Source organism: Haliaeetus leucocephalus, unplaced genomic scaffold (genome assembly GCF_000737465.1).
Source record: "Haliaeetus leucocephalus isolate CR32 unplaced genomic scaffold, Haliaeetus_leucocephalus-4.0 Scaffold495, whole genome shotgun sequence".
Taxonomy (NCBI): Eukaryota; Metazoa; Chordata; class Aves; order Accipitriformes; family Accipitridae; genus Haliaeetus; species Haliaeetus leucocephalus.
In genome coordinates, this window is record NW_010972931.1 from 1,500,278 (window position 1) to 1,524,933 (window position 24,656).

At 38.9% G+C, this 24,656-nt stretch overlaps 1 protein-coding gene across 3 annotated transcripts in view; it reads left to right on the forward strand.

Moving 5' to 3' along the window:
- Window positions 1–24,656, forward strand: part of ARHGEF7 (Rho guanine nucleotide exchange factor (GEF) 7) — a 125,634-nt gene that overhangs the window by 82,796 nt on the left and 18,182 nt on the right. For 2 of the 3 annotated variants that reach the window (XM_010575630.1, XM_010575631.1), the window contains 8 exons: window positions 9,862–10,000; window positions 10,903–10,962; window positions 12,164–12,310; window positions 14,209–14,295; window positions 17,814–17,892; window positions 19,298–19,437; window positions 20,119–20,343; window positions 22,867–22,960. In XM_010575630.1, coding sequence (XP_010573932.1) covers window positions 9,862–10,000; window positions 10,903–10,962; window positions 12,164–12,310; window positions 14,209–14,295; window positions 17,814–17,892; window positions 19,298–19,437; window positions 20,119–20,343; window positions 22,867–22,960 — 971 coding nt within the window. Of the gene's footprint in view, window positions 1–9,861; window positions 10,001–10,902; window positions 10,963–12,163; window positions 12,311–14,208; window positions 14,296–17,813; window positions 17,893–19,297; window positions 19,438–20,118; window positions 20,344–22,260; window positions 22,282–22,866; window positions 22,961–24,656 lie in introns of all 3 variants that reach the window. The other variant, XM_010575628.1, reaches the window with a different exon arrangement.

Consider the following 24,656-nt stretch of genomic DNA (forward strand, 5'->3'; position numbering starts at 1 on the left):
AAGTTGAGAAAGTTTAGAAAATTAGTATTTCCTGGGTGTAGAAGTAGGATGCTGAGTTAACATGATGTTGGTCAGCTTTGGGACAGACCTTGAATTTGCATAGAAGATGCCCTGTATCACCTTGAGGGAAGAGTGTTGAGGCCAGAATTTGATAAAAGAAGTCTGCTTTCACAAACTTTGCTGTGTATTCCTCTCATGAGCATGTGCTGAAGCAGCTGTTACTTTGGGGCTATTTATGTTTGCTTGTGGTGCAGGACAGAACTATGATCTTCTCTTGAAGGTTAGACATAGGACAAATTCTAGCAGGATATCTGTTCTTTTTGCTTCCCCCCCCCCCCCCCCCTTTTTTTTTTTTTTTGTCTTCTTGTGATGGACCAAAGTAAAGTTATTTTGAATGTTCTTAACACTTCCTAAACAAAAAGGAGAATAATTGATTGTTTACTATAAAGTTAGCATCTTCCAAGAACTCGGATTTTGTTTTAACAGCAACACTATGTGGCATATTTGTGAGCTTTACTTATAATATTATAAATAAAAAAACCTTGTAGCTACCAAATACTATGAACTATCGCTTATGTTAGTAAGACATGTAACTATGTTCCAACCCTAGTTTGAAAAATCAAGCTGTAAATTCTCATTGCAATAGAGGCAGAAATAAGGTAGTTTTTTGTCAGAAGCAACGGCAAATTAAAATTCATCTAGACAAATTACATTTAAAACCCCCTGATGAAACTCCTTAGTGTTTGTTTTCTTTCAGGTGGCCTACTTCTAGTACCACTTTCTGTAAATGGCAAATACTCTTAGGCTTAGATTTTTTGTTTGCTCGTGCCTTTATGCTCTTTCCATACAGAGATCTGGGATTTAATCTATAGATGGAGGATGGCAAGTGATAGCAAAGTGATCATCTACATTTCTTAAGATTTGGAGACATTTATAAAGGATTATCCTAACTTTCAGAACTCTTGGAAAACACAGGGAATAGCCGTGTCTGAGAAACAGTGATACAAATGTGAGGGGGGAAAGCTGTTCTGCAAATGGAGAAAAGAAGCATTTCTTCTCCTCCGTGTTGCTTTGCACATCAGTTGTCTTAAGAAAAATTCAGCTTCTGGTCTGTAAAGTCAGCTTGATCTCAAGTCCTGATGGACTCAATGTAGGTGTCATAAAGTAGTTAAGTAAGTTGGATGTGGAGTAGGTTCAAAGCAATTGTATTGTTTGTATGAGATAGCTCAAGGGGAGAGAAGCTGTGATAAACAGCTTTCTGTTTAATGCTATTGTGTTGCCAGGCATGAGTTGACAGAAGTGAATCCTGTATTTTTTTTAATTACCCCTATTTTATTATTCTAAGCTCATCATTTTTGTGGAACATTGCTGTAGGTAGTAGGTGGCTTGACTAAAAATCCTGCTTGAGATGGCTTCCATGAAGAAATCACAAGGTGCTTTAAGCAGGTCTGAACATTTTCCTCTCAGAACGCCGGGAAGCTTTTAATTACATTGTTTTAAAGGTAGAGGAAGAGAGAGGAATAACAAACTGACTGAAGGCATGAGGGAAAGGAAAATACTCGGAACTGTCTGCTTGTCTATTTAGCTGAGATGTTTTTAGTGTGTAAAAAGCATCCCTCATAAACCTTAATGTAAAAATTACTGTGAGGTTTGTGGATAGTCATCATTGTAATAATAATGAAACAACTACACTGCAGTTAATACTAGATGATATTGAACTGGAATTTTTCAGAGATGTCAAAAGCCAAGGTTTAAGACTTCTAAAAAATTGTGATGATTTTGTTGACTGGTTTTGTGGTATAGTTTTACCAGAGGGTCCAAAAGCATTATATGTGTTTTAATACCAGCAAAAATATGGCAGAGAAATGGACGTTTGCTGAATTCTTGGATTTGAGTATCATGTTTGTAACAGCTGTACTATTCAGTAGCATTTTAGAGAGAGGAAAACGTAACAGTCTGGAGCAGTTTGATTTGGAACACAAATTCTTACTCTCTACAGTAGATTATTTCTTGCCATGAACTCTGTGCACTTTATAAACTGAACATAGATGCATTAACTGTGCTTCTGAAAACCTTTCTACAAAAAAAATAGCAGATAATTTGAAGTCAGATTCTTATATCGCAAAACTAGTATTTTCTACGGTTTATTAAGTTCACTTGCTTTTTGGTGGGAACCATACCAACAAAAAAGAAACAAAAAAATCTCCTAGATAATTGTTCTAGGTGAAACTTCAGAAACTTTACCTCTCTTTTTGGTTTTTATTCAATAAAATATACTAGTTTTATTATTGCATTTTTACTGTCACTGACTAAAACCAACTTACAGGAAATTGGCTATCATTCTGAAGCATTAACTGTATGGTTTCTGTAACCAGTTGGATCACTGTAACATCAAAATTGTAAGCAGTCATCTGCTTTGGAATATTACACATGAGGTTTTTATATGTAATTTTCTGAGGTATCGAGCATGCTCTTTGAGGAGTGTTGTAATATCTATTAAAATGCTCTTGACACCTGGTAAAGACTGTGTGTGTATGCATATGTGTATATATAAAACCTGATGACATTAACTTAGAATTCTTTTGGACTTCTAGTCAAAAGCTTCTTTTTTTGAATAGCATTTTCATGAAGTCGATTCTAAATAGCAGTACTTAGGATGGGGCTGGAGATTTAAAAGCGGCATTCAGTTGGAATGTGACTGGGTTTTTTTCCTTTTTTTTCTTTAAATGCTATTCAGTATGAATGCCAGCCTGTGTTTCCTCTTTCTCTTCCTTGCCATTTGCTTCTTGATCATATGTAGCAGCGACATGGGGGCTTTTATTCAATTGGTACAAATAAGGGGGGGTGTGCATATATATGTTCATATATGTCTGTGTTTATATAAACACACAGTTGGAGGTGAAGGGGGTTAATTATATTACTTAATGAATAAGAGATTTTTTTCATGTTAAAATCTTCAAAGTTGCAAACATCGTTCATTTCCTTAAGTTAATAGTTAGTAGTCAAACTACTGAAATAAGTATCGCTAGAGACCTGAGTGTATGTGAATATGAAGAAATGGGGAAAAAACCTAATACAGCCCATAACAGGAGTTCAGGTTCCAGAGCTGCATGTTTCTGAGGATGTATTTGTCTCTGATAATCACGACAACAACAACAAAAATCTTACTATTAAGCGTGGGAACAGATTCTCTTCTTGGTTCCAGATGTGACACTGTAAGTTTTATCCAGGTGTTAGAGTTGGTACTCAACATAATTTCTCCAATTTTATACAGTCCTGAAATTTGGTAGGTACTTTCTGTCTCGGGAATTGTTTCAGAACTGTTAAATATTTTTTTCCAGAATGAAAATTATTTCTGTTTAATGAATCAAGAATTTTGAAGAATTAAGTCATTTTTCCTTAGGTCTGTCATCGTGTCTTGTAATTGTGTCTTAAGCCACTGGCTAAAGCCGAAGAGGTGGAGTTTGCCGGGTACACTTGGGTGATGGCTCTGGCAGAACTCAGTGTTTTGCATGTTTCTGCCACCGCCTCTTACCTTGTTCCCCTTGTTCCCTTCTCTCATATTGGCTATAGTGCCACTGTACGCGGTTTCTATTTTATTTACTTTATTCCATAACAGTCATACCTTTTTGGCTCCATTATATGAGGTTTGTTTCTAATATCCCATAGTTTTGCTTGAGGATCCCAGTTCAAGGCCAAGGGTAGGTAATTCAATATTATAATATGGTATTATTTTAGGAGAGGATTTTGATAGCTGGTGAGAGCAGTACGGCCTCAGGAGCATAGTGTTTAGTCAAAGTAGCATTGATCGCTGTGTGTGCTTCTTATTGTAGACATATGCTTGCCTTCCAGTAAGAAAAGAAACAGGATGAGCAACCTAAGGCATGAAAGAATGAATTTCCCTCAAATTAAAAACCCCAGTTGAATGCAAAATACAGAAATGGGTAATTGCAGTGGAGTAAGGAGTCCCAGGAACATCAGATGTTCCCTACCTGGGGAAGATCACAAGCCACAAAGTTCAATGTAAGGAGAAACTGAAGCAAAGAAGAAGAGGAGGCAGAAGCTAGGACTGGGAGTGTATGTGGACTGTATCCAAAATGGCAAGATATTTGAGTATAGAACTCACTGAAGGGTGGATAACATAATTAAAACAAAAAAAGTCTTAACAGGCCCCACTGATCAGTGGACATAAAACTCTTCAGAAGAAATAGAGAGTGCAGACCCAATGTAATCAGCATTAAGTACGTAATGGGGGGCGGGGGGGTTAAGCTTTTTTACTTTGTTTAAACAACACCATGTTTATTTTAAAATGAAATGGACAAAAAATGTTTCCAAAAGAAAATTTAATTCGATTAAAAGGCAGCCAAAAATTAGTAATATACGCCTGCTTTATTTATTTTGCCAAGTGGCAAGTGTCGAGCCAGTTCTCAGCTGGAAGAAAGCTATTCACAAATCTTTGCTTGTTCAAACATTAATTTTGCTAGATTCTTTTCTTCTCTTAGATAACATCCCAAGCATATTCTACACTTGCACCACAGACCTAGCAGTCTGGATAAAATTTGTGGAGCTGAAACATCACAATTACTCAGAGTAACTGGAGCATGGAATACAGATCAGCTTGAGTCAGAAAACTCTTTGTGCCTCCCCCACTTTGGTGCATCCCTGTGCCTGCAAGTGTGCAGGCTGATGTCATATGCCAAGCAACAGTCCCTGGGAGAGGAGCTTGACTGGGAAGTTTAGCACTAGGAAATTAAAAGCTGCGGTTGAGGGGTTGCTGAGGCAAGCTGTGCCACAACGCTCTCAAAATGCGGTGCCTGTGTGCAGTCCTCAGACCTGTCAGCAGTGATAGCTCATGTTCCATCTATTACAAACAGAGACCTACTTCAGAAGTGTAAGTTGTGATTTTAAACATATATGTTTTAGTTCCTGGGTGTGCTTTCCTCAAGTTTAAATGGCTGCTTTTGGGTTGGGTGGGTTTTTTTGTTGGAGGGTTTTTTTTTAACTTCTGTTAATATAGGCACATCTGAACTTGTTTTCTTCCCTCCCGCCAGTCTGATTTGCAACTTTTGAGGCATCTGTACTAAGAAAGATTTGAACGTATTAATAGGGCTTAAAGACACTTTTCATGGTGACCTTTAAAATATCTGAAGCTGTGAACTAACTCTAGTCTGGAGCGAAGAGAACTTTTCAGCTCGAAGTTTCAGGATAAATGAAGCACAGCACTTTCATACGCTTTTCTGCATTCTGTTCTGTAAAACAACGCAAGTAGTGAATTCAAGTCTCAGCTGCCTCTTTCTGAAAAGATACTTGTTTAGGCAGTTGTGACTAAGTTGATGATTTCACCGTTCAAAAGTTTTTTCCTGTTCAGCTAAATGATACCTTTTTAAAAAACGTACTGCTTAGCTGTGGGCCGGAGTTTTATTTAGCATATATTGCCTAGGAGAGTGTGGTACTTGCAGGCATCATTTGCAATTGTGACATGAAAGAGCCATTGTCTTTGGCAAAGCAGCTGCGCTCTTCAGCTAATGACACTGACTTTCAAGCAGCTATTAATTAAAAGACAGTTGTGAACTGCTGCCGTATTCAAACAGTATTTTAATCCACCCATATTTTATTAAAAGTAAACCTTTCAGTTATGTTCTGTATTGCATTTGTCCTTTGTGAATAAATGAAGGACGCTCACTTTAAGCTTTGAGCTAAAGCAACGTCCATTTTGCCAAATATTTTATGTCCGCGAAGCTGCAGAGGTAGCAGGTTGGTTTAGCATGAGCAGACTGCTAACGGGGTCTGCGTGATGGAACTGCTCAGACAAAATTTTGGTACTATTGTATTAAAAGAGTGTGTGTGTGTGTGTCTGTGTGTTCACACTACAGTTTGAACAAGCTGGCATGTCAAAACTTGTCAGAGGGAAGCACAGAAGTGTGTGAAAGAAAACATTGTCCTCATGAGAATGTTGGGAGGAAAACGACGTCATTCAGTTTTAATTACACCTATTAAGACTGCTCTGTGTAAAAGGCTTCCTGATGATGCCATTGCTAAGCGTGTTTTTCAGGACTTTGTGTACATTTCAAGTGAGCTGAGGTTTAAACTTGCTTAGTAGGTTCCTACACTATGATTAAGGAAAAGGGAGGTGATAAAACAACGGAGTATCTTGTGTGGAAGAGCAGTGAATGGTCTGGAAACTGCTGCAACATTGCGTAACCACAGAGTGTGTTTAGTCAAAGGCGTTGCAGAGTAGACAGTGAAAACAAGATAGTGTCAGGGTTTTATTTCAGCTTTCCAAGTAGTCGATTTTAATTCAGGCTACAGCGAGTTTTCTCCTGTTTTCTCACACATTTATTTCATAATGCCGAAGTCGGGAAGAAATGGAACAGTGATAATGAAAATTAGAAATGCGAATGTGGGTGAAATGGTAACCAATGTTCCTCCTACTGTAGAGGCATTAAATGGAAAAAAAAAAGGGGGGGGCACAAGCATTGTGTTGGTGGATAGCTCAGCAAATACCATTTATATAATGCATTTGTATGCACCCAGCAGCATGGAGATGGCCAAGGTAAATAGGAATAGGATTTTTTTTTCCTCTTTGCAATCTGAAGGCAAAAATTAGTGCTGTTCAGAACAATGTTAAATTGAACGGTGTGTGGTATTTGTGATTGGCATGTCCTGTAGAACATACTGCTGTGCTGGGAGGGGAAAGAGAAGCTGCATAGATACACATATGGATTGCGCTGCTTGAAATGGGGAAGAATAGCAGATAATGTGAAAGGGAATAAATAGTTGATAAAGTTAGGCAGCAGGGGTTGTGTGTCTGGCTAAAGCAAACAAAATGCAAAGAACGAGTTTAAATGGTTACTTCCTGTTGGCTCTTGTAGCAAATGTCTTTCATTTAAAATAAAATAGATGAAGATACTTATCAAGTACCATATGTAATCTAGCTTTATGATGGTGACATGGGTTGGGGTGCTTACAGGGAGAATTAATGGATAAAACAACAAAAAAGCAGTATCGTGCAGATGATCAGTGTCATATACAGAGTGAATCGAAATATAAAACCACTGGGTGCCTTCTGACAGAAGGGCTTTCACAGGTGAGCTTTGGTAAAGCTTCCTGTGGAAACTGGGCGCCGTACCTTCATTTGCCTGCCTCATCACCTTGCTGGAAATCGGTCCCTACTTTTTAGCTGAGTCAGGAGGAGAGGACGTGCCACCACACCAGAGCCATGCGGCTTAATGTTTCGTTTCAGTGAATTAGCCTGAATCCTGGATGAACAAGCAGCTGGTAACTCTGTAAAACCAAATCATGAGTCAAAATCCTTAGTCTTGTTTAGGGTGCCACCAGAATCAATTGGCAAGTTCTGGAGTTGGTGTGGTTTTATGCTGAGTAAGGGCTGTGACTAAGAAAGCATAAGGCAAAGTAGGTTTTCAGGCTCTAGGTATACAGAGTTGGCCAGCTTTATTTCTTCAATCTAAAGTTAAGCTAGAAAAGTACTCTTTTCTAAAAGTAGGTTTATCTGTGTTGCATTAATATAATTTTTCATGCAAGGTACTGCAGGAGGTTTTTTCGTGGGGTTTTAATTTTGGCTAAAACCTGATTGTGTCATGAGCTGGTTTTAGGAAGCCTGGAGTTGCTGATACACGCTGCTTGAGAGGGATGTAGCAAGGTCTGCCTGCTGGAGCTGTGGGCGTTCTCAAGTGTGCCCAGCCCTTCTCTTTGCATCTTTAAAACGCGAGGTCGGCCGGTGTTGGGAAATCCCTTCACCGGCTTTCTCGGCTCTGCAGTTGAGTACAGCAGAAATTGCACAAATACATGCACCGAGGAGTGCCTGGGCCTAGTCAGAATGGGGATGGAGTGCTCTAAAAGAGGTGGCGTAAGGTTATGTTGGACCTGACAGTTCAGAAAGGGCACTGCATGTATTTAAGCAAGGTAGTGTAAGTAAATGCCAATTAATTAATTTGAGGACAAGTAAACATTGGAGTAAACTGTATGGAAAAGTACCTTCTGTTCTGTAAACTTGGGGAAACTTTAGCAGCTGGGAGGAGAGAGATCGGGGTGGGATGGTGGGTAGAGCATTTACATTGGGATGGGAAGGTTGTGGTTCACGTTCTTGTTCTGCTCTCTTATCTGTTGGGACAGATGACATCAGTAAAGTGTCACTTGGTCTGAAATGGGAAGGAGTGTGCGTGTGTCTTGGGGGAGGTAGGGAGGTCTGTTTTGTCGGACTCTATGTAATGCTTTTATATAGCATGACTCACTGATAATTGAGCACGTGTATTATGGCAGTGTCCTATCAGTGTCTGTTTCCTAGGGAAACTGAGCAGGTCAGGATTAGCTTTCTTCATGGAAATGCTGTGCCCTAGGTTTGGAGATCCTTGCCCTTCCCTTTTTGTTAATGTGGCCATAATGTACAAGTGTTCCTCTTTTATTGCTGTTGTTTGACACTGGGTTTATACTTTCTGAAAGTACTGAATCTGGTAGCTGGCTAAGGCTTCCTTTGAAAAATGAGACTATGCCAATAACCAGGGAGGGGAAAAAATTTTTAAGTAGTAATTCTGACTTACGGGGGCGTAATGCTATTAATCAGTAGAAAGATAATCTTAGAGTAGAATTTACTCGACTGTCACATGAGAATAGTGGGTTTTTGTTGTGGGGTTTTTTTTTTGAGAACTAGTTAATTTATTATAGCAAGGGCTGAAAACATGAGCAACCCTATCTGCAGACGTTTGGAATGACACAGCTTGAGTACAAGAAGATGTTAATCTTTTTAATAAGCGGCTTTCTGAATTTTCTTTATTTAGATTTTGTCTTTAGAATCCCATGTTCTTCTGCAACTTGTATTTTCTGAAGCCTGGAAGTCAGCCCAGGTGCTGCTGTATCTTCCTTTCCCCATGGAGAGAGCTCACTTTGTTCTTGGTCATTTAAACTCTTGAAAAGCTTGTCCTCCACCATAGTCCTCTGAAACCTCTGCTTTATGAGGAAGCAGAATATGTAGCTATTTTAAGTCTCCTTGATAGCAAAGTAAGCTGGAATTCCCAGGATGCGCTGCTTTTTAAACTGAGTTAATGTAAAAAGTTGAGGGGCTGGGCCAGTTCTTGGAAATGACAAATAGGAAAAAACATCTGGGTAGGGGAAGTAGCAGTTTGTGATACTTGGAGAGCATGGATTTCTTACAGCAGCTTTGCTGTCCAAACAAGTGTGTTGTGTGAGTACACCCTCAGTGAAACCCTAACTCATTTGAGAATAGATTGCCCAGTAATTATTTCTACTATGGTCTACCATTTGTATGGCTGTTGGTTAGTTGGTCATTCTGCAGTAACACCTTGGATGTGTGAGATGAGGTCATTAAACATGTAAGTGTGGGAGGAAAAAAGGTCCTGAAACATTCTGTGTCTTCCCGTTAGTGCCTGACACCTTAAAAATATCAATGCTTGATTAGATATGAAGCCATTGACTCATTTATGCTTGTGTATTACCTGTGTAAATCACTTCTAAGGTCAGATGTCGTTTTACTAGAATAAAGAGCTGAGTAATAAAATACAGTGCAAATGGCTTTATTCTGTAATCTTTGCTCAGATGGGGTACTCTGTCTTTGAGCATCAGTTGCCTAGAACGGTGGGTTTGATCCTGTGTCTGTTGTTCCCTGGATGGACCCCAAATCTGCAAATGTCTTTGTTCTTGTATTTTATTTAATGCAGAAACTGATTGCAGCACTTAAATTGTACTTGAGTTACTTTTTGATTTATTTGGCCTCTTGTTTTATTGGCAGAATTCATTGTGGATGAAAGACTGAAGTGAAGAACCCAATGTAATTTTAATTGCCTTGGTAATTTGATCTTAATTTGCTTAAATATCTTGTGTACACAGTGAGGAGCTAGGAGAATTCATGGAGATGAAAGGTGCCAACAGCCCTGGGATCCTTGTACTGACCACGGGCCTCAGCAAACCTTTTATGCGTCTGGATAAATACCCCACGTTACTCAAAGAACTTGAAAGGCACATGGAGGTATATCTTATCAGCATTTATGTTCCAGCTTAATGATGATTTGACAACAATTATTTTAAAGGTACATGTCAAACATGATGGGACCCAAAATTACATTTGTTTGCTCTTCCGTCAGCCTTCTAAAATATAGGCTGGAGTGGTTTAAAATTTAGTGCAGTAGAACTTCCTGTAAAAGCTAAACGTTTAAAGTAAAACTAGCCAGAGAAGCTAATCTTCACTGCTAGAACAGTCTTGCAGGGTCTTTGGTTGACTTGACGTTAAACGTGTCTCCTGCGTACTGCTCGAGGCTACTTTATCTTGTAGAAGGAGCGCTGCTTCTCGTCTTAGGACCTCAGCATATCGAACACATCACTGGAGTAGTCCCTTTGACTTCACTGAACACTGTCCAAAACCGATCTTTCCAATATGGGAAGGTGTTTGAGGAGCTACTGTTTCCGCCTTTGCGTTTTATAGGTTAGACTTTTGGAGTGTGAAGGAGGGAGAGAAATAGAAAGTGTATGGGTCTTTGTCTTGTCACGCAATTTGGTTTGTCAGGCAGTGACAATGGAACTTACTAGTCTGCAAGGAATCTGGTTTGTGACAAAGCTAACATGCCAAATAAAACTCTTTAAAATAAACACGTTCCTATTAGGATTTCAAAATCTCTTATCTACTAGGTCTTGTAAAACTTCATTGGCTCTGTTTTAAGCATAAGTAGGAACGTTATACATGCTTCTTCATTTTTACTACAAGCAAGACCACCAGTGTTTGATATAAGAATAAGAAGGCTGTGAAAAGAGAGCAGATTGGTCTACAACTTCTATTTTACAGAATTTCTTGTTTTTAGTTAAGCCTCTAAAAATTTTTTTGTTAAATTTTACTAGAACTGAAGTTTTTATGTGTGTTTTCTTCATTGTTTTTAGGATTATCATCCGGATCGTCCAGATATTCAAAAATCCATGACTGCCTTCAAAAATCTTTCTGTAAGAGTGATAAAAAACAGATGATATATTTTAAGTAGAATGTTTTCTAATTTCATCCCCCTCTATTGCTTTTAAAAAAAGTGAAGCTTTTTTGTAAATGTTTGTATAAGAAGTCTTTGAAAGCCTGGAAATTGATGCTGTTTGTGGGGAGAGCTAGGGATGGTAATTTGCTGGGGAGTTAGAGCAAATAGACTATTAATGTCAGAGCAACAGAAAGCATTCTGCATCTCTTGGTCTGCCCTCTTGCTCGTGCTTCGTCTCCCTTTTGCCTAGTGGTGGCATAACTAGTGTCCTGAAGAAGGGCTTCTTTGCAACAATTGAGTATATTTTCTGAGTTTTTTCTAAAGTGCATTCCTTCTAGGGGAATGGTGTTGGAGTTGGGGGAGAGAGGATGAAGGGGAAAGTGCTAGTGAAGTTCAGAAGATATGAACTTCTAGGAATAATGGGAGCAGGAAGCCTAATTTGAACAGATGAGCTGTCTGTTACTGTCTTTAAAAAACCAAACACAAACCACACCTCAACTGCAACAAGTATATACTTAATGCAGTCTCAGTTACAATAAACTTAATGTTTTGTCCTTCCTGTTAGGAGTGTGTGCTGGTGGTACCCTGGCATTTTCTGGTTTTTATTTTTAATGCAGAAATTAAGTGTTATCTGTGTTCAGAAGAGGTTTGGGGATCCCGTTCTGTTGGATGCTTTACAAACAAGAGGAAATGAATGGGATTACAGCTAGCAGAGCAGGTTGAAGATATTTAATAAAAATAGGAACATAAGGTTATGCACACTCATAGCTGGCACAATTGTCGTGACTCTTTTTACTAAAGAAATACGCTTTGTTGTGTAGTTGTGTATTTGTGGCAGCTGTGTTACTCTTTTCTGCTGAGCCTAGCTATTTTTGGTTGGAAGTACAAAAATTTGAAATGTAAAGAAAGGAGAAATCTGAGAAACAGAGCTATGACTATGAACTTGGAATGGTATTTGAAGTCAGTGTATTGAAAGGAAAAATAATAATATTGAAGTGCAAAACTAGTTTTGTAGGAAATATTGGTATAGTCATCTAAATGAAAATGTTTCAAGTTAGGTGCTGTCTTCTGTGTACTACAAGCACGACAGTAAATATAAATGTAGTGGTATTTCTATCCTTAATCTGCTCCAAATTGATAAAGTTGATAGAGATGGTATTTTTCTCTGTGTTTGTTAGGCACAATGTCAAGAAGTACGGAAACGGAAAGAACTTGAACTACAAATACTGACAGAGGCTATCCGTTGTTGGGAGGGAGAGGATATTAAAACACTTGGCAATGTGATTTACATGTCCCAGGTCATGATTCAGTGTGCTGGAAGTGAGGTAATGTCCTTCTCATTTTTACTGTCAGTCTTTTTTTTCCATTTTGAATAAAATTAATTCTAATAGTTACGCAGCAGAAATAAACAATGCTTCAGAGATACTAATCTAGACTAAAATCTTTTTCTACTGATTTAAGGCTTTTATTACAAAACCTGAAATAAATGTCCTTGAAGATGGATGGTCTCATCTGTAAAATTTACTAAAACATAACCACATATAGCAGTTATAAACATATGAAGATGACTTTGCAGGATTATTTTCAAAGTGCATAATTAAACAGGATTTTCCATGTGTAGTTATGCTACAGGATCATTTTGCATAGCAGTTATTACGGCTTGTTTTAAATAACAAAAACTTTCAAGTTTGGTATTGTATTGTATGCTGTCTGAGGCACACTTTTTCCTTGCTGTTTTGGGCACTTAGCTCCAGCAGTAAATTTTAAAATACAAGCTTGAGAACCAAGTGGTTTTGGAGAAATAGGATAGGATGAGACATTAGAAAGTTGAAGGTGACACTGGGGTGGTTTTTTAAAATGCAAACCAACCAAACAAAACACACAAAGAAAAGGTTGTCCTACCAGAAATAATGTTAAAATAATCTTAAAGTGTTAACAGAAGGGAAATGTTATACAGATGACTGACATGTTTTTACTGTAAGTTGTTCCCCTGTAAAATCAATGAAGCTTTGAACCTGGTGGGGCTTTTGAATTGCAACCTCATTCAGTCAGCTTCCTCCCTTAGAACAAAGGTGCCCATAAATATCAAAAAAGAGTAAAGTGTTTATGCAACTGAATGTTTAAAAATTTGTTGCCTGATGTTTTTCTCTCAGATATTTTGTTAGGTGTTAAAATAAATAAATAAGATTCAGTAGTGCTGATAGTGCATCTTCTGCAGTGCCATCTCTTCTTGTAGTCTTAAAACTAAACCAAAACACCACCCCACCCCCCACTCTCATAATGAGCTAAAATGTCAAATGTAATGTCTGTCAGAAGTTTCTGCGTAGCATTACAGTTTTTTGACTAGATATAGAACAGCTTCATTTGTGCAAAAGCAATTGGGTTTGGTTTTGTCTTATTTTTAAATGATATAGCTATTTACAAATGTTTACTGAAAAACAAACATTAAAACTTGGTAAGGACCTGCATTGTTTTGCAAAGATGCTTGAAATTGAGACGTGGCTTTGTCAATGGATATATTTGTTTTGTCAGTAAAATTAAAACATTATACCTTAATGCTGCTTTATTTTGTTGTTTGTCTGTAGCAGTAGATTGAGTAAACCTCCTCCTTCCATAAAAATACCCCCAAAGCAAAACCACAAAGGACAACTTCATAAGTGAAACCAGCAAATTAAAGCCAGAAAAAAGTAATGAGTGTTTTTGTTGCAAATATAAGCGTTACTACTTTTCTTTGATATTCTTTTTCTACTTTGGGGCATAATCCAACATCATTCAAAAATCCAGTCTCTCCAATTTGAGAGACCACGGTCTTGACGTTACCGTAACAGCATCCATCTAAATTATATTAAGAAACATATCAAATGTGTAATTTTGGTTTTGATTAAATTGGCAAGACATTTGTTACCATATTAAACATGGTCAGTATTTCACCCAGACTGTAAAATTTCTGTTTTAAAATATTAGGCTGTAGTCTCCAGGAAGAAGCAGAGGCATGTGTTACTAGCACTTTTCAATAATCAAATAATTCTGGCACTTCTTGGGGTCTGGGGAGGGAGTGGGGGTGTTAATTCTATGGAGAGTTAATTTTGCCAGGAGCAAATACTTGTGGATTAATTACGGAGTTGTAACATTGATGGTAGTTTTTAATAATATAAAACAGAAAAGGGGGGGGCGAGGGGCTTCTGATGTTGTATTTACTTTTTCATTTTCTTTTTTTGATAAGGAAAAGAATGAAAGGTATCTTCTTCTCTTCCCTAATATTTTGCTAATGTTGTCTGCCAGCCCGAGAATGAGTGGGTTTATCTATCAGGTAAGGTAATACATGTACATATGTGTATAAATGTGTTGGGGTGTGTTTTTTTCCAAATGGTATTTTGTAGAAAATTTGGAAGGATTATTAAACTTTTACATTATAAAAATAAAAGGTAATTTCTACAATAGGAACTGGTGACATGTTTTATAAAATTCTGGGCTAGAAGCGCAGGGTTTGATTTTTGCAGTTATGACTATCAGTAAAGGTTTTTTTACCTTGTTAGTAGTAGCTAATGAGAGGAAGTATCGGTAGCTTTTTAGATCTACATAGGAAAACAATGCTGTTATACAGGTTGGTTAGTGCTCTTTGCTGGTCGAGTCTTAGCAAAATTACACAGCACTCTTAAGCTTTCATGGGTGTGAGTTAGGCTGTTACCATCTGTTTCTTTAGGCGCATCTACAGTAGTATTTTATCTTTGAATCAGCAGAGCACTTTTGGAATTAATCTTCTAGTTTTTTCTGTTTAGTGATCTTTGAGTCACAGTGTAGAAGTCATTTTGGGGCTCGGAGACTAGATTCCCTCTGGATGAAGCTGAACTGGAAGGCATGCTCCAAAAGTGCACTTGATCTGCTCCAGCTACTGGAGCAGATGAAGTGCATGGACTGACGTTTAGTCCCTGGCCCCAGCCTAGAGCTAGCCCACTGTGACACCACCCAAAATGCATACAACGTGGCCTTGAGGTCCTCAGCACCGGTGTTTAACTTCACAAATCATCTGCTCGCTGCTGGTAGACAGTCTTTGAGCTCTCTACCAAGTTTCCTAGCTGAATACCCGTGCCTGTTTCCCCACTACAGAAATGGAACAACTCTGCTATAGTGCAGGAGGATCAGTGCCGATTGGGTTGGCTCCCCTGTAGCTCTAGGACACAGTGCTTTTTCAGAAGCACTTGCATTTTGGGTGTGTGTTTCAAAAGACACCCGAGAAGTAAAGCTAAAGCAAATGCACTGTCCACGACTTCCTGAAATCTTTATAAAATGTTCTTCAAGTATTGCTATGTGGTTTCCAGTAGAAAACCAAAAGCAAGGGAAAAACTGCAGCAAAGTTCTAAAAGGAGACAGATACTTCACCTGCTGTAAGTATGTAAATCAGGCTCTTGAGCAGTTTGTTCCTTGCTCCCGAGCAGTGACTGGCCTGCCGTGAAGGAATGCTGCAGCTTAGTCATTCGGGGTTCCTACATGATCAGCCACAGCCAGTCACAAACTGTGTGACTTTTTTTATTATTTTTTAATTAAGAGCAATTAAATTTGAAATTTCATGTTTGGATTTGTATCTTACCTGCCATGGCGGTAGCTGGATTTGTCTCAGACAGTGTTGCATTAGGTGGTTCAAGTGGACAATCAAGTTTGTTAGCTTTGTGCTGCTTTTAAGAATTTTTGGCAAGTGCTTTATCCCAACACTGATGGAAGAAGATACTAGAAAAGGCAAGTGAGCTCTGTATTCCAAGTGACACATCCAGAATTTCTGATGAAGGTAGATCTTCTGTACTGGTTACAAAGGCAACTGACTGGAAGTTTAGTGTGTTAACAAACAAACAATATGAAATTAAACAATCTGTCAGGCTTTAATTTGCTCTCCTATTGTACATCACTTGCATTTCTTCCTCCTCGCTCCCACCTTGTTCCCCAGGTGCACAGCATTGTTCAGTAAATAAGCATTTTTCTGTGCATTTGTCTTCAGCTGCTATTAAGTATGGCCACAGCACTTAGTGTTCGCCATCCAACCCTCTGTTGAATGCAGAGCTCTTAATTTCCTCATAACCTCTCATGTGATTTTCCCAACACTGAGAACTTCTCAAATTTTAATGACTACGTATTCACAGCAGGGTAAAATTATTTCATCACTGTTTGTGTCTGAGACAGTGGCTCAGAGCCATGTCTAGGTTGCGTAACGTAGGCCGCCTGAACTTTTCTTCTGACATTCTTCTCAGAACTGGGATGGATATGGACAGAAGATGATGCAGCTCCCTCAGTCATTCCCAGGGAAATGATGCCACTGGAGGCAGCATCTTACATTACACCCTCCCTGCATTACTGAATATTCCAGTTATCAGCATGTTTCAGGTTTTCTGGTTGATAGTGCTGATATCTGCCATGTGAGCTAATGGGGAGAACTTTAAGCAGTGGTAAACTGAAGCCCCGAGGGGCACAGGCCATACTTCACAGGAGGGCTTCACAATTGCGTGTTGAAAGAAGGGGAATGTAAACGATTCACAAGTTTAGTTCTGTTTTCTTTATGTTTTGCTGACTTTGTACTTTTTCTCTCCATGTGGTTCAGGTGATCTTTGTTCTCTGTCACCGGTCTTTTGCTTAGTGTATTCCCATATTCCTTTTCCACCTACATCAGCAGTTCTTGCACCGCTCTTTCCTTGCGGTTGTGTGCTGTGTTATTCATGAACCGACAAACACAGAAAAGCAGAAGAGAGAATTTTAGGCTGCATTGTAGTGCACAATGCCACCATGTTTCCTTCAGAGGGGAAGCTGTTGCAAGAAAACTCTTCCTTCCCCTTTGGCATCTTGGGCTTGAGCATGCTTTGTGCATACAGAATATCCAGTGATTTTTAGTTTCCAAGCTTCTAAGAAACCTTTGTCCATTCTGCAGACATTAGGAAAGAAAGGGGGAAGAAAAAAAAAAAAGTTGGTTTTTTTTTTCTTTTCTCTCCATTGGAGCCAAAATTCCACAGTACATAGTATTTGCGCTTTTGCCAGCAAGTGCTGAATAGCGTTTCTGTGCAGGAGAATACAGAATCTGTCTTAAAGAAGTTGTATTGAAGTTGCATTTTTGGTAGAGCATTTCATCCTGACAATATTCAGTCTTATTTATTCTTCTGTGTTTCTGAAGGGTCAAAAAGTTATCCTAAACTGACATTTTTTTCCAGCTTGTCTGGGTTTCAAATGAGAGGTTATTTTCTGTAAAATTAATAAGTTCTTCTGAAACTTTACAAATGTAAAGGTGTGTTTGCTGCTTTTGGTTTGTTTTGTTTTTTTTTTCCCCAGATGTTTCTGTGAGTGAATTTAGTAGTGGGGTTATTAGAGACATAAATCTTCAGTAAATAATTGATGCATGTTTAATGAAGTCTTCCTTTCTAAATCTGCTTGTACTACAAACCTTATTTTGAGAGCTAATCAAACAGTTTGCAAACAAATGTGCTTAAAGATGAGTCACCATTGCCTCTCATCATGTAATATGGATGACCCTGAAGGTCTCAGTTTCAAGAACCTGAGGCTATGATGAGTGACCACTATTACATTTGTATGGATATCATACCCTGCCTAGGTATCAAATGGACTCGTTGAAGTCACAGGTGTCATTTGCAGAAGTTGGGCATATCAAAAACTTCCATTACAAGGTGTTTGTATGGATTTTTAAAATGTTTTTAAACCCATCAGTGTGTATGTGTTTGTCAATTTACTGTGTATGTCTTTGTTCAGAGCTTGAAGTTTATATATTCTTTACTTGGTAATGTTTTTGTGTGTTTTTGATTTAACTTCAGTGTTACTGGTTTTTGGTTTTTTTAGGGAAAATTGCCAATGACAGGAATGACTATCACAAAGCTAGAAGACAGTGAAAACCATAAAAATGCATTTGAAATATCAGGTATTGACTATTAATATTTTTATTTACTACTTACTCCAGGATATACTACTTCAAATGTCAGGTGTTCAGTCTGAACAGAGGGAAAAGCTTTTCCATTGCAAGGGTGACCAAGCACTGGCACAGGTTGCCTGGAGAGATCTCCATCCTTGGAGATAGTCAAAAGCTCTCTGGCCACGGTCCTGGGCAATCAGCTCTAGGTGTCTGTGCTTAAGCAGGGAGTGGATGGCCCTACAGAGGTGCCTTCCAGCCTCAAACATCCTGTCATTATACAAATCATACAAATTTTGTAAGGCAGCTACCCGGAGCCTTGCTGGAAAGCTGCTTTTTACTGCTTGTCTTAAGCAGTTAACAAACTGTCTTTGCATGGGATTCATCCCCAGATTTCTGTATTTCCATAAATGGAGGCAGTAGCCTTGGAGGAGGTCCTTTATAATGTATGCTAAGTATGCTACTCACTGGAAGAAGAGGAATTCCAGAGACTCTGGAAGAGCTTTAAGCAAGAGCTTTCTTGTAGACATGGTCCACCTCTTTCCTGAGACTTTTAGCATCTCTAATGCCAATGATGGTTGCCATTGTGCTTACTTTGGGTAATTTCTGTCTGTTAAGGCATTTGTTTCAGCATGTACCTTACATCCTTGGGCGATTTAAAGGACAGTGGGAGCAGGGTCCACACGGTGGAGCTTCATACCTTCATTCATTTCCTGGATCAATTCTGCCTCTGAGCAGGTTGCATTTAAGTAAAGTAATTTTGACCCTCTCAAGTGGCAGGCAGTATCACACATCAATGCTAGGAGACACAGGAAAAAAGCAGTTGATGGTGCATGTTCTTCTGAGATAATAGCTATGAAGCTGACCTCGGATGAGGAATGTTGATGGGTTAAAATGGAATTAACTGCAGAAATAAAAGTAATCTTTGGTTAAGATTGCTTTCCCAAGTGACTTTTGCCTCAACTTTAATATTAGATTCAGACCAACTTTATGCCTTTTTCTGAGAGAGATTGGTGAACTGTGTTGTATAACTTCTCCTGTATTGTAGCTTACAGACTCAAGAATGACATTTTAGGCTATACACTACCTTTCCTGGGGACGATGGAGAAGCATAAGGCTACTAGATGAGCCTGTCTCCTACATCACATCTATTTCTTGTCATTAAAGGTTGTGTGTAATTATAGAGGTGGGGAAGAAGGTAGAACTCCTATGCCTGGCACAAGAACAAATTTAAGTGGAGAAAATGTCTGTTAAAACTGGAAAACTGAGATGCTGTTGTACTGAAAATAAAGGTTAAAATTTTTGCTTGGTACTCACGGGATACAATGTTTTAGGAAATGAGTGTCTTTATAATCATGTCAGACTGAGTAAAGTGTTCTTCTGTGGTTTCCTACATCTTATATTTTCTGTCACCTAGGAACGATGATTGAAAGAATACTAGTGTCTTGTAACAACCAGCAAGATTTGCATGAATGGGTGGATCACCTGCAGAAGCAAACCAAAGTCACAACTGTTGGGAATCCCACCATTAAACCTCACTCTGTGCCATCTCACACGGTAAGAAAGAGCTTCTAGATTGAAGTGAATGAGCAGTGTATGCAGGATTAAGTCATCTGGCAAATATACCACCATGTAAAGCATTTTTTTAGCCATTAGTAACAAGAACTGAATGTTATGACTAGTTTAATGGGTCAAAAAAATCATTCTGTTTTTTATTCTTTGTTCACACAATGAAAAGCTTAGATCTTGGTGTAATAGTTTAACAGGGTAAAAGAAAATTATCGCTACTTTTTCTGTTTTGACCAAATAATACACCACCAAGTAATGCACCACCATCTTTTAAGTATCCTTAGAACAGTAGGTTTTAATTGGTGATGTACTTGACAGGCTGTGGAGAAACTATTTCCTTAAGTACTTTCTTTTGGGTTCTGCATTTGAGTTGTCAGATATGAATGGATCTAAATTTAGCTCCATCCTCAGTGGTGAGAGAAGTGGGAGCAGGGCTGCTTGTAGCTGTTCTTTCTTTAGTGCGTGCTCTGTCTGTGGTAGACAATAAAAATTTCTTCAGGCTCCATTTTTCCAAATAATAGTTTAGTGTAAAAATTTTCAAAGGCCAGCTGTAATAAACGGAAGGACTAGATAGTGAGTGAGATTATTTCACCAATCCTTGATGTTATTATGTCTTTATGACAATAACATACTTTTTTTCCCTTCCCATCACCTTTGCGTCTTTGACAGCTTCCTTCCCATCCAGTAACGCCCTCCAGCAAGCATTCGGACAGTAAGCCGATACCACTGACTCCTGCGTACCACACTCTTCCTCATCCGTCACATCATGGGACTCCGCATACCACGATAAACTGGGGACCTCTGGAACCTCCGAAAACCCCCAAGCCTTGGAGTCTGAGCTGCTTACGGCCCGCACCTCCATTACGGCCTTCAGCAGCTCTTTGTTATAAAGAGGTGAGCTGTGGCAGCCAAGAAATTTGACTGTGTAGCAGGCCTGCAACGGGAAGTTTAACTTTTTTTATGCGCTACCATTTTACAATTTTGTGCATGTTTTTATATAAAGAGGATTTAACAGCCAATGCTGAATCAATGGTAATGGGCTAGTGAATGCTGTTTATTTCAAACAGGGATTTAGTCTTGCAGCTCAGAAGATACTAAGGCTTGTTGGGAGAGGCTTCCCCTGCTTCTTCCAAGTGCTTCCACTTATTTCCACTCTTTATCCAGTTAATAAATCAGACTGTTTCTTTTTTTAAATTTTCTTTTAAACTAGAAATTCATTATGTTGATCATCCAGACTTATTGCAAAGTAAGTTATTTGCTAAGCATACTGCAAAGTATCTAGGATAAGGGATCCTATGGTGCTTCAAAATGCTGTATCAAATTATTCTACACAGCTGTGGTGGTATAATTGACTCTTGGTTCCTCAGTATTTGCCAGTGTTACTAGGCAACAATAGCATATTAAAAAAAAATGCTAACTGTCAAAATATATGTAATGTTTTTGTACTCAAAAGAATCTGATGGCTAATGTTACTATTAGGGGAAAAAAAGCTTAGATTTTAACATGCTGTTGTATTTTTTAATTAGCATACGGTCTGAAACGGGAATCTGTTCCAAGAGAAATAAAATGTGGTGTTTTTAACCACGAAAAGATGGTGGTGGTAGGTTAATTTGGCCCTGCCACTACATTTTGCACGGTTCTGTAAATAGTAAAGAAATGTTAGATTTATGTTGGAAGTCTGTGTGTATGTAAGGAGGAGAATATTACATGCTCTGTGGCTTGGTGATGCCTCCTGTTTCAGTGTCTGTCATATGTTCTCATGATACTAATTTAGTGTGAAGCAACAGGGCCCAGAAGGAGTCATGCAGTTATGCCTAAGAATATTTTATTCTGTGTCGTGGTTTAACCCCAGCCAGCAACTAAGCACCACGCAGCCGCTCACTCACTCCCCCCCCATCCAGTGGGATGGGGGAGAAAATCAGGAAAAGAAGTAAAACTCCTGGGTTGAGATAAGAACGATTTAATAGAACAGAAAAGAAGAAACTAATAATGATAATGATAACACTAATAAAATGACAACAGTAGTAATAAAAGGATTGGAACATACAAATGATGCGCAGAGCAATTGCTCACCACCTGCAGACCGACACCCAGCCAGTCCCCGAGCGGCGAATCCCTGCCCCCCCTTCCCAGTTCCTAAACTAGATGGGACGTCACATGGTGTGGAATACACTGTTGGCCAGTTTGGGTCAGGTGCCCTGGCTGGGCATGAGAAGCTGAAAAATCCTTGACTCTAGTCTAAACACTACTGAGCAACAGCTGAAAACATCAGTGTTATCAACATTCTTCACATACTGAACTCAAAACACAGCACTGTACCAGCTACTAGGAAGACAGCTAACTACATCCCAGCTGAAACCAGGACATTCTGCAAGCATGAGATGTTGACAGAAAAATTTTATTTTGCAGACATGTAACTTGCAGTTTCTTAGAAAGTACAGCCTAAACACTGTGCCCCAGTGTGGCCTGGCTGTGTTATTTTTGTGGTGGCTGTGTGTCTGTGACTTCTTTTCTTTTGTAAATCCCCTAAACAACAGGGAAAAAGTGATAGGTGATCAGCAATTGGAAGGTTAGTATTCAGGCTTAGTTGCTACAAGAGGTTCTTCTGTTTTGCTGTACTATATGCTCATTTGTAATTTACGTTAAATTCCTTTCACGCTTTCATGTGTAGGGCACTGAATTCTCCCATGTGGTAAAATTTCAATCATCTTTACAGTGTTTAGCATACAATGATGTTCAAAACCTATCTTCATCTTCTTTGGTCTGTCTTGCTCATTCACCTTTTTACTTTCTTGTTCTATATTTTTATAGAGGATGTCTTGTATCCTTAAGGTAAGGGGTAGACCAGTATATTCCTTTTGTTCCTGTAACCTAGCATTGTTCCTGTAAATCAGCATGACCACGTTTTGAGCAGAAATGCTGTATTTGTTGCTGTATCTTTTTTTTTTTTTTGCTGTAGAGCTTTGTAAGAACAGACCTAAACATTTACAAATTCTGGCTTTGAAGAGTATACTACCTGCCAAACTTCCTTGTTAGGTCCTTTTTTACCTGCTTCTAAGTAGACAGGTGAAATGGGTTGTCTCTTCAAAAGTTAAGGAAAAAAACCTGTGTTAATGTATGCCTGCCTCTTCCCTTCGCTCTAGCTCCCAAACAGCCTGCATGCTTTTGCAGCAGCTTTTCTGTATATTTCTGTTAATAGAACAGATAAAATATCTGACTTTGTGTATAGTTGGAGGAAGGGTAGAGAGGAAGTCAGCCAGTTCAGGCAAATCGGATGTGCCAAAAAATATTAGTAAACTGAATTTTGGTGCTGTTAAAAGATTTTTAGTTAGTAACTCCTGTATGCATCTTAGAAGTTAAACTTTTGAAATATTGTAGAGAAGCTCTACTCTTTTTATTTTTATTTTCCCTGCACAGGATCTCAGTAAAAGCCCTAAAACCATGAAAAAGCTGCTTCCCAAACGCAAGCCAGAACGGAAGCCATCAGATGAAGAGTTTGCACTGAGAAAAAGTAAGAGAGACTTGGAACGAATGTCTGCATGATATAAAGGATGGAATTAACATCCGTTTAAATTCTGTGAAGGTTAGGCGTACAGCGTAAGCGAGTCATCTGGCTTCCTCTCTCCTGTCAGGGGAGAGGGGGGTAGGTATCTCCAGGGGATGGTTTGTTTTATTCATCTTAGGTGCTTATGTCATGATGGCATTAGTTGCTTTCTAGAGGTTTACTGTTGACTACAGTGGATGTATGCTTGGGATGGAAAGTCAGATTTCTATTTGTTTGCTACAGAGGGAAGTGAGCTTGCTATAGAGCCATGTAAAGTTCAGTAAGGTAAACCTGTCTTTTAATACTGTGAAGGACAATTTGAAGATACTGTCCCACTCTTGCAGAACACTTGGTAGCTATGTTCTTAAATTGATCCTGGTAGGAGCTTCTGCTGAGCTGTGTGTTGGAAAGCTGGGTATTGCTGCTGCTTCGAAGTCTGGTTGCTTAGAGAGGTCACTGTCTAAGATCCAACAGTCTGCTCTCATCTCCTAGAAATAAGGTCGTTTGCTAGTGTCTGTGTCTGAATGAACTGCAGGGCTTTAGAGCGCTTGAAGTCGGAAGAGCAACGCTGAACTGAGAGGGACTGATGACTGTATAGAAAAACAGAAGGGTCAAAATCTGGATGTTGGGATAATTTGGGGTGGAGGGAACATTAATGTTATCAAGCAAACACAATATTCACTTAGTTGTCAGTGTCACTCTAATTCTTCCTTAGAAATTTGTGAATGAATAATCCAAGTATTTGTATCAATAAAAGACAGGGTGTTTAAGCTGAAGGCCATATTCTTTTACTGCAACTTTTGCTTCTCTGTGTCTGTCCTTTGCTCGTGGGCTTTTTAAGACAGAGATTGTGCCTTGAGTGTTCCAATGCATGAAGTGTGTTATTGTGAACAATGTCTCTCCCTGGTTTATGTAGAGTTAGAGAGAAAAAGCTTTTCCTCAGGGCACCGTTGGTTTGTCTAAGGTGGAGGTCCTTCTGAGTGTGCTGTGAATTTCATACTGCAAAGGTTAAGGTAGTGAATAGAATGATCCTGTGTTCTTGGATGTGCAAAGTGGATGTTTAGTTCAGGACGTTTTAACCTTACAGGAAGGTATCTGTTTAGGAAAAATTAAAGTACTGCAATACAGTATCGTTTCAGATGTTGGAGGATGGAGGTTCAGTAGTTGTGCTGACAGTGGTAATACAGCTGTCAGCTTGGAGATGTAGGAATTATTAAACACTTAGTGAGGGGAGATAGTTCTTTCGGGGGGAAGAAGGGGGTTTTTAGCTTGCAGATACATTGTTCTACTGATTAACACCTTCCAGTATTTTGTATGTAGGCGATAACTTTGAATAAAAGGGATTTTTTGGTGGCTTTAAGTCAAAGAGTGTTAGTTACAGAAATATTTACTGATTCTTGGTTTTCCCCCCCCCCCCCCCCCGCTTTGTGTCAGTACTTAGAAGCTTCTGTTACATGTTAGTGCTCCTTCAAGCTTTTGCCACTTGTGGAGCTGTAAAGGTTTTCCACTGAGGAACTTCTGTTGAACTTAAAGCTTATTGATAGATAGATTTGAGTTTTATTACTTATCTCCTCCAGAATCCCAGGGTTTTTTTGTGGGCTGTGTTTTGAGAACTGCTATGTGAAATTAGCATTATAACAGACAAACCAAAATAAGTAAGGTA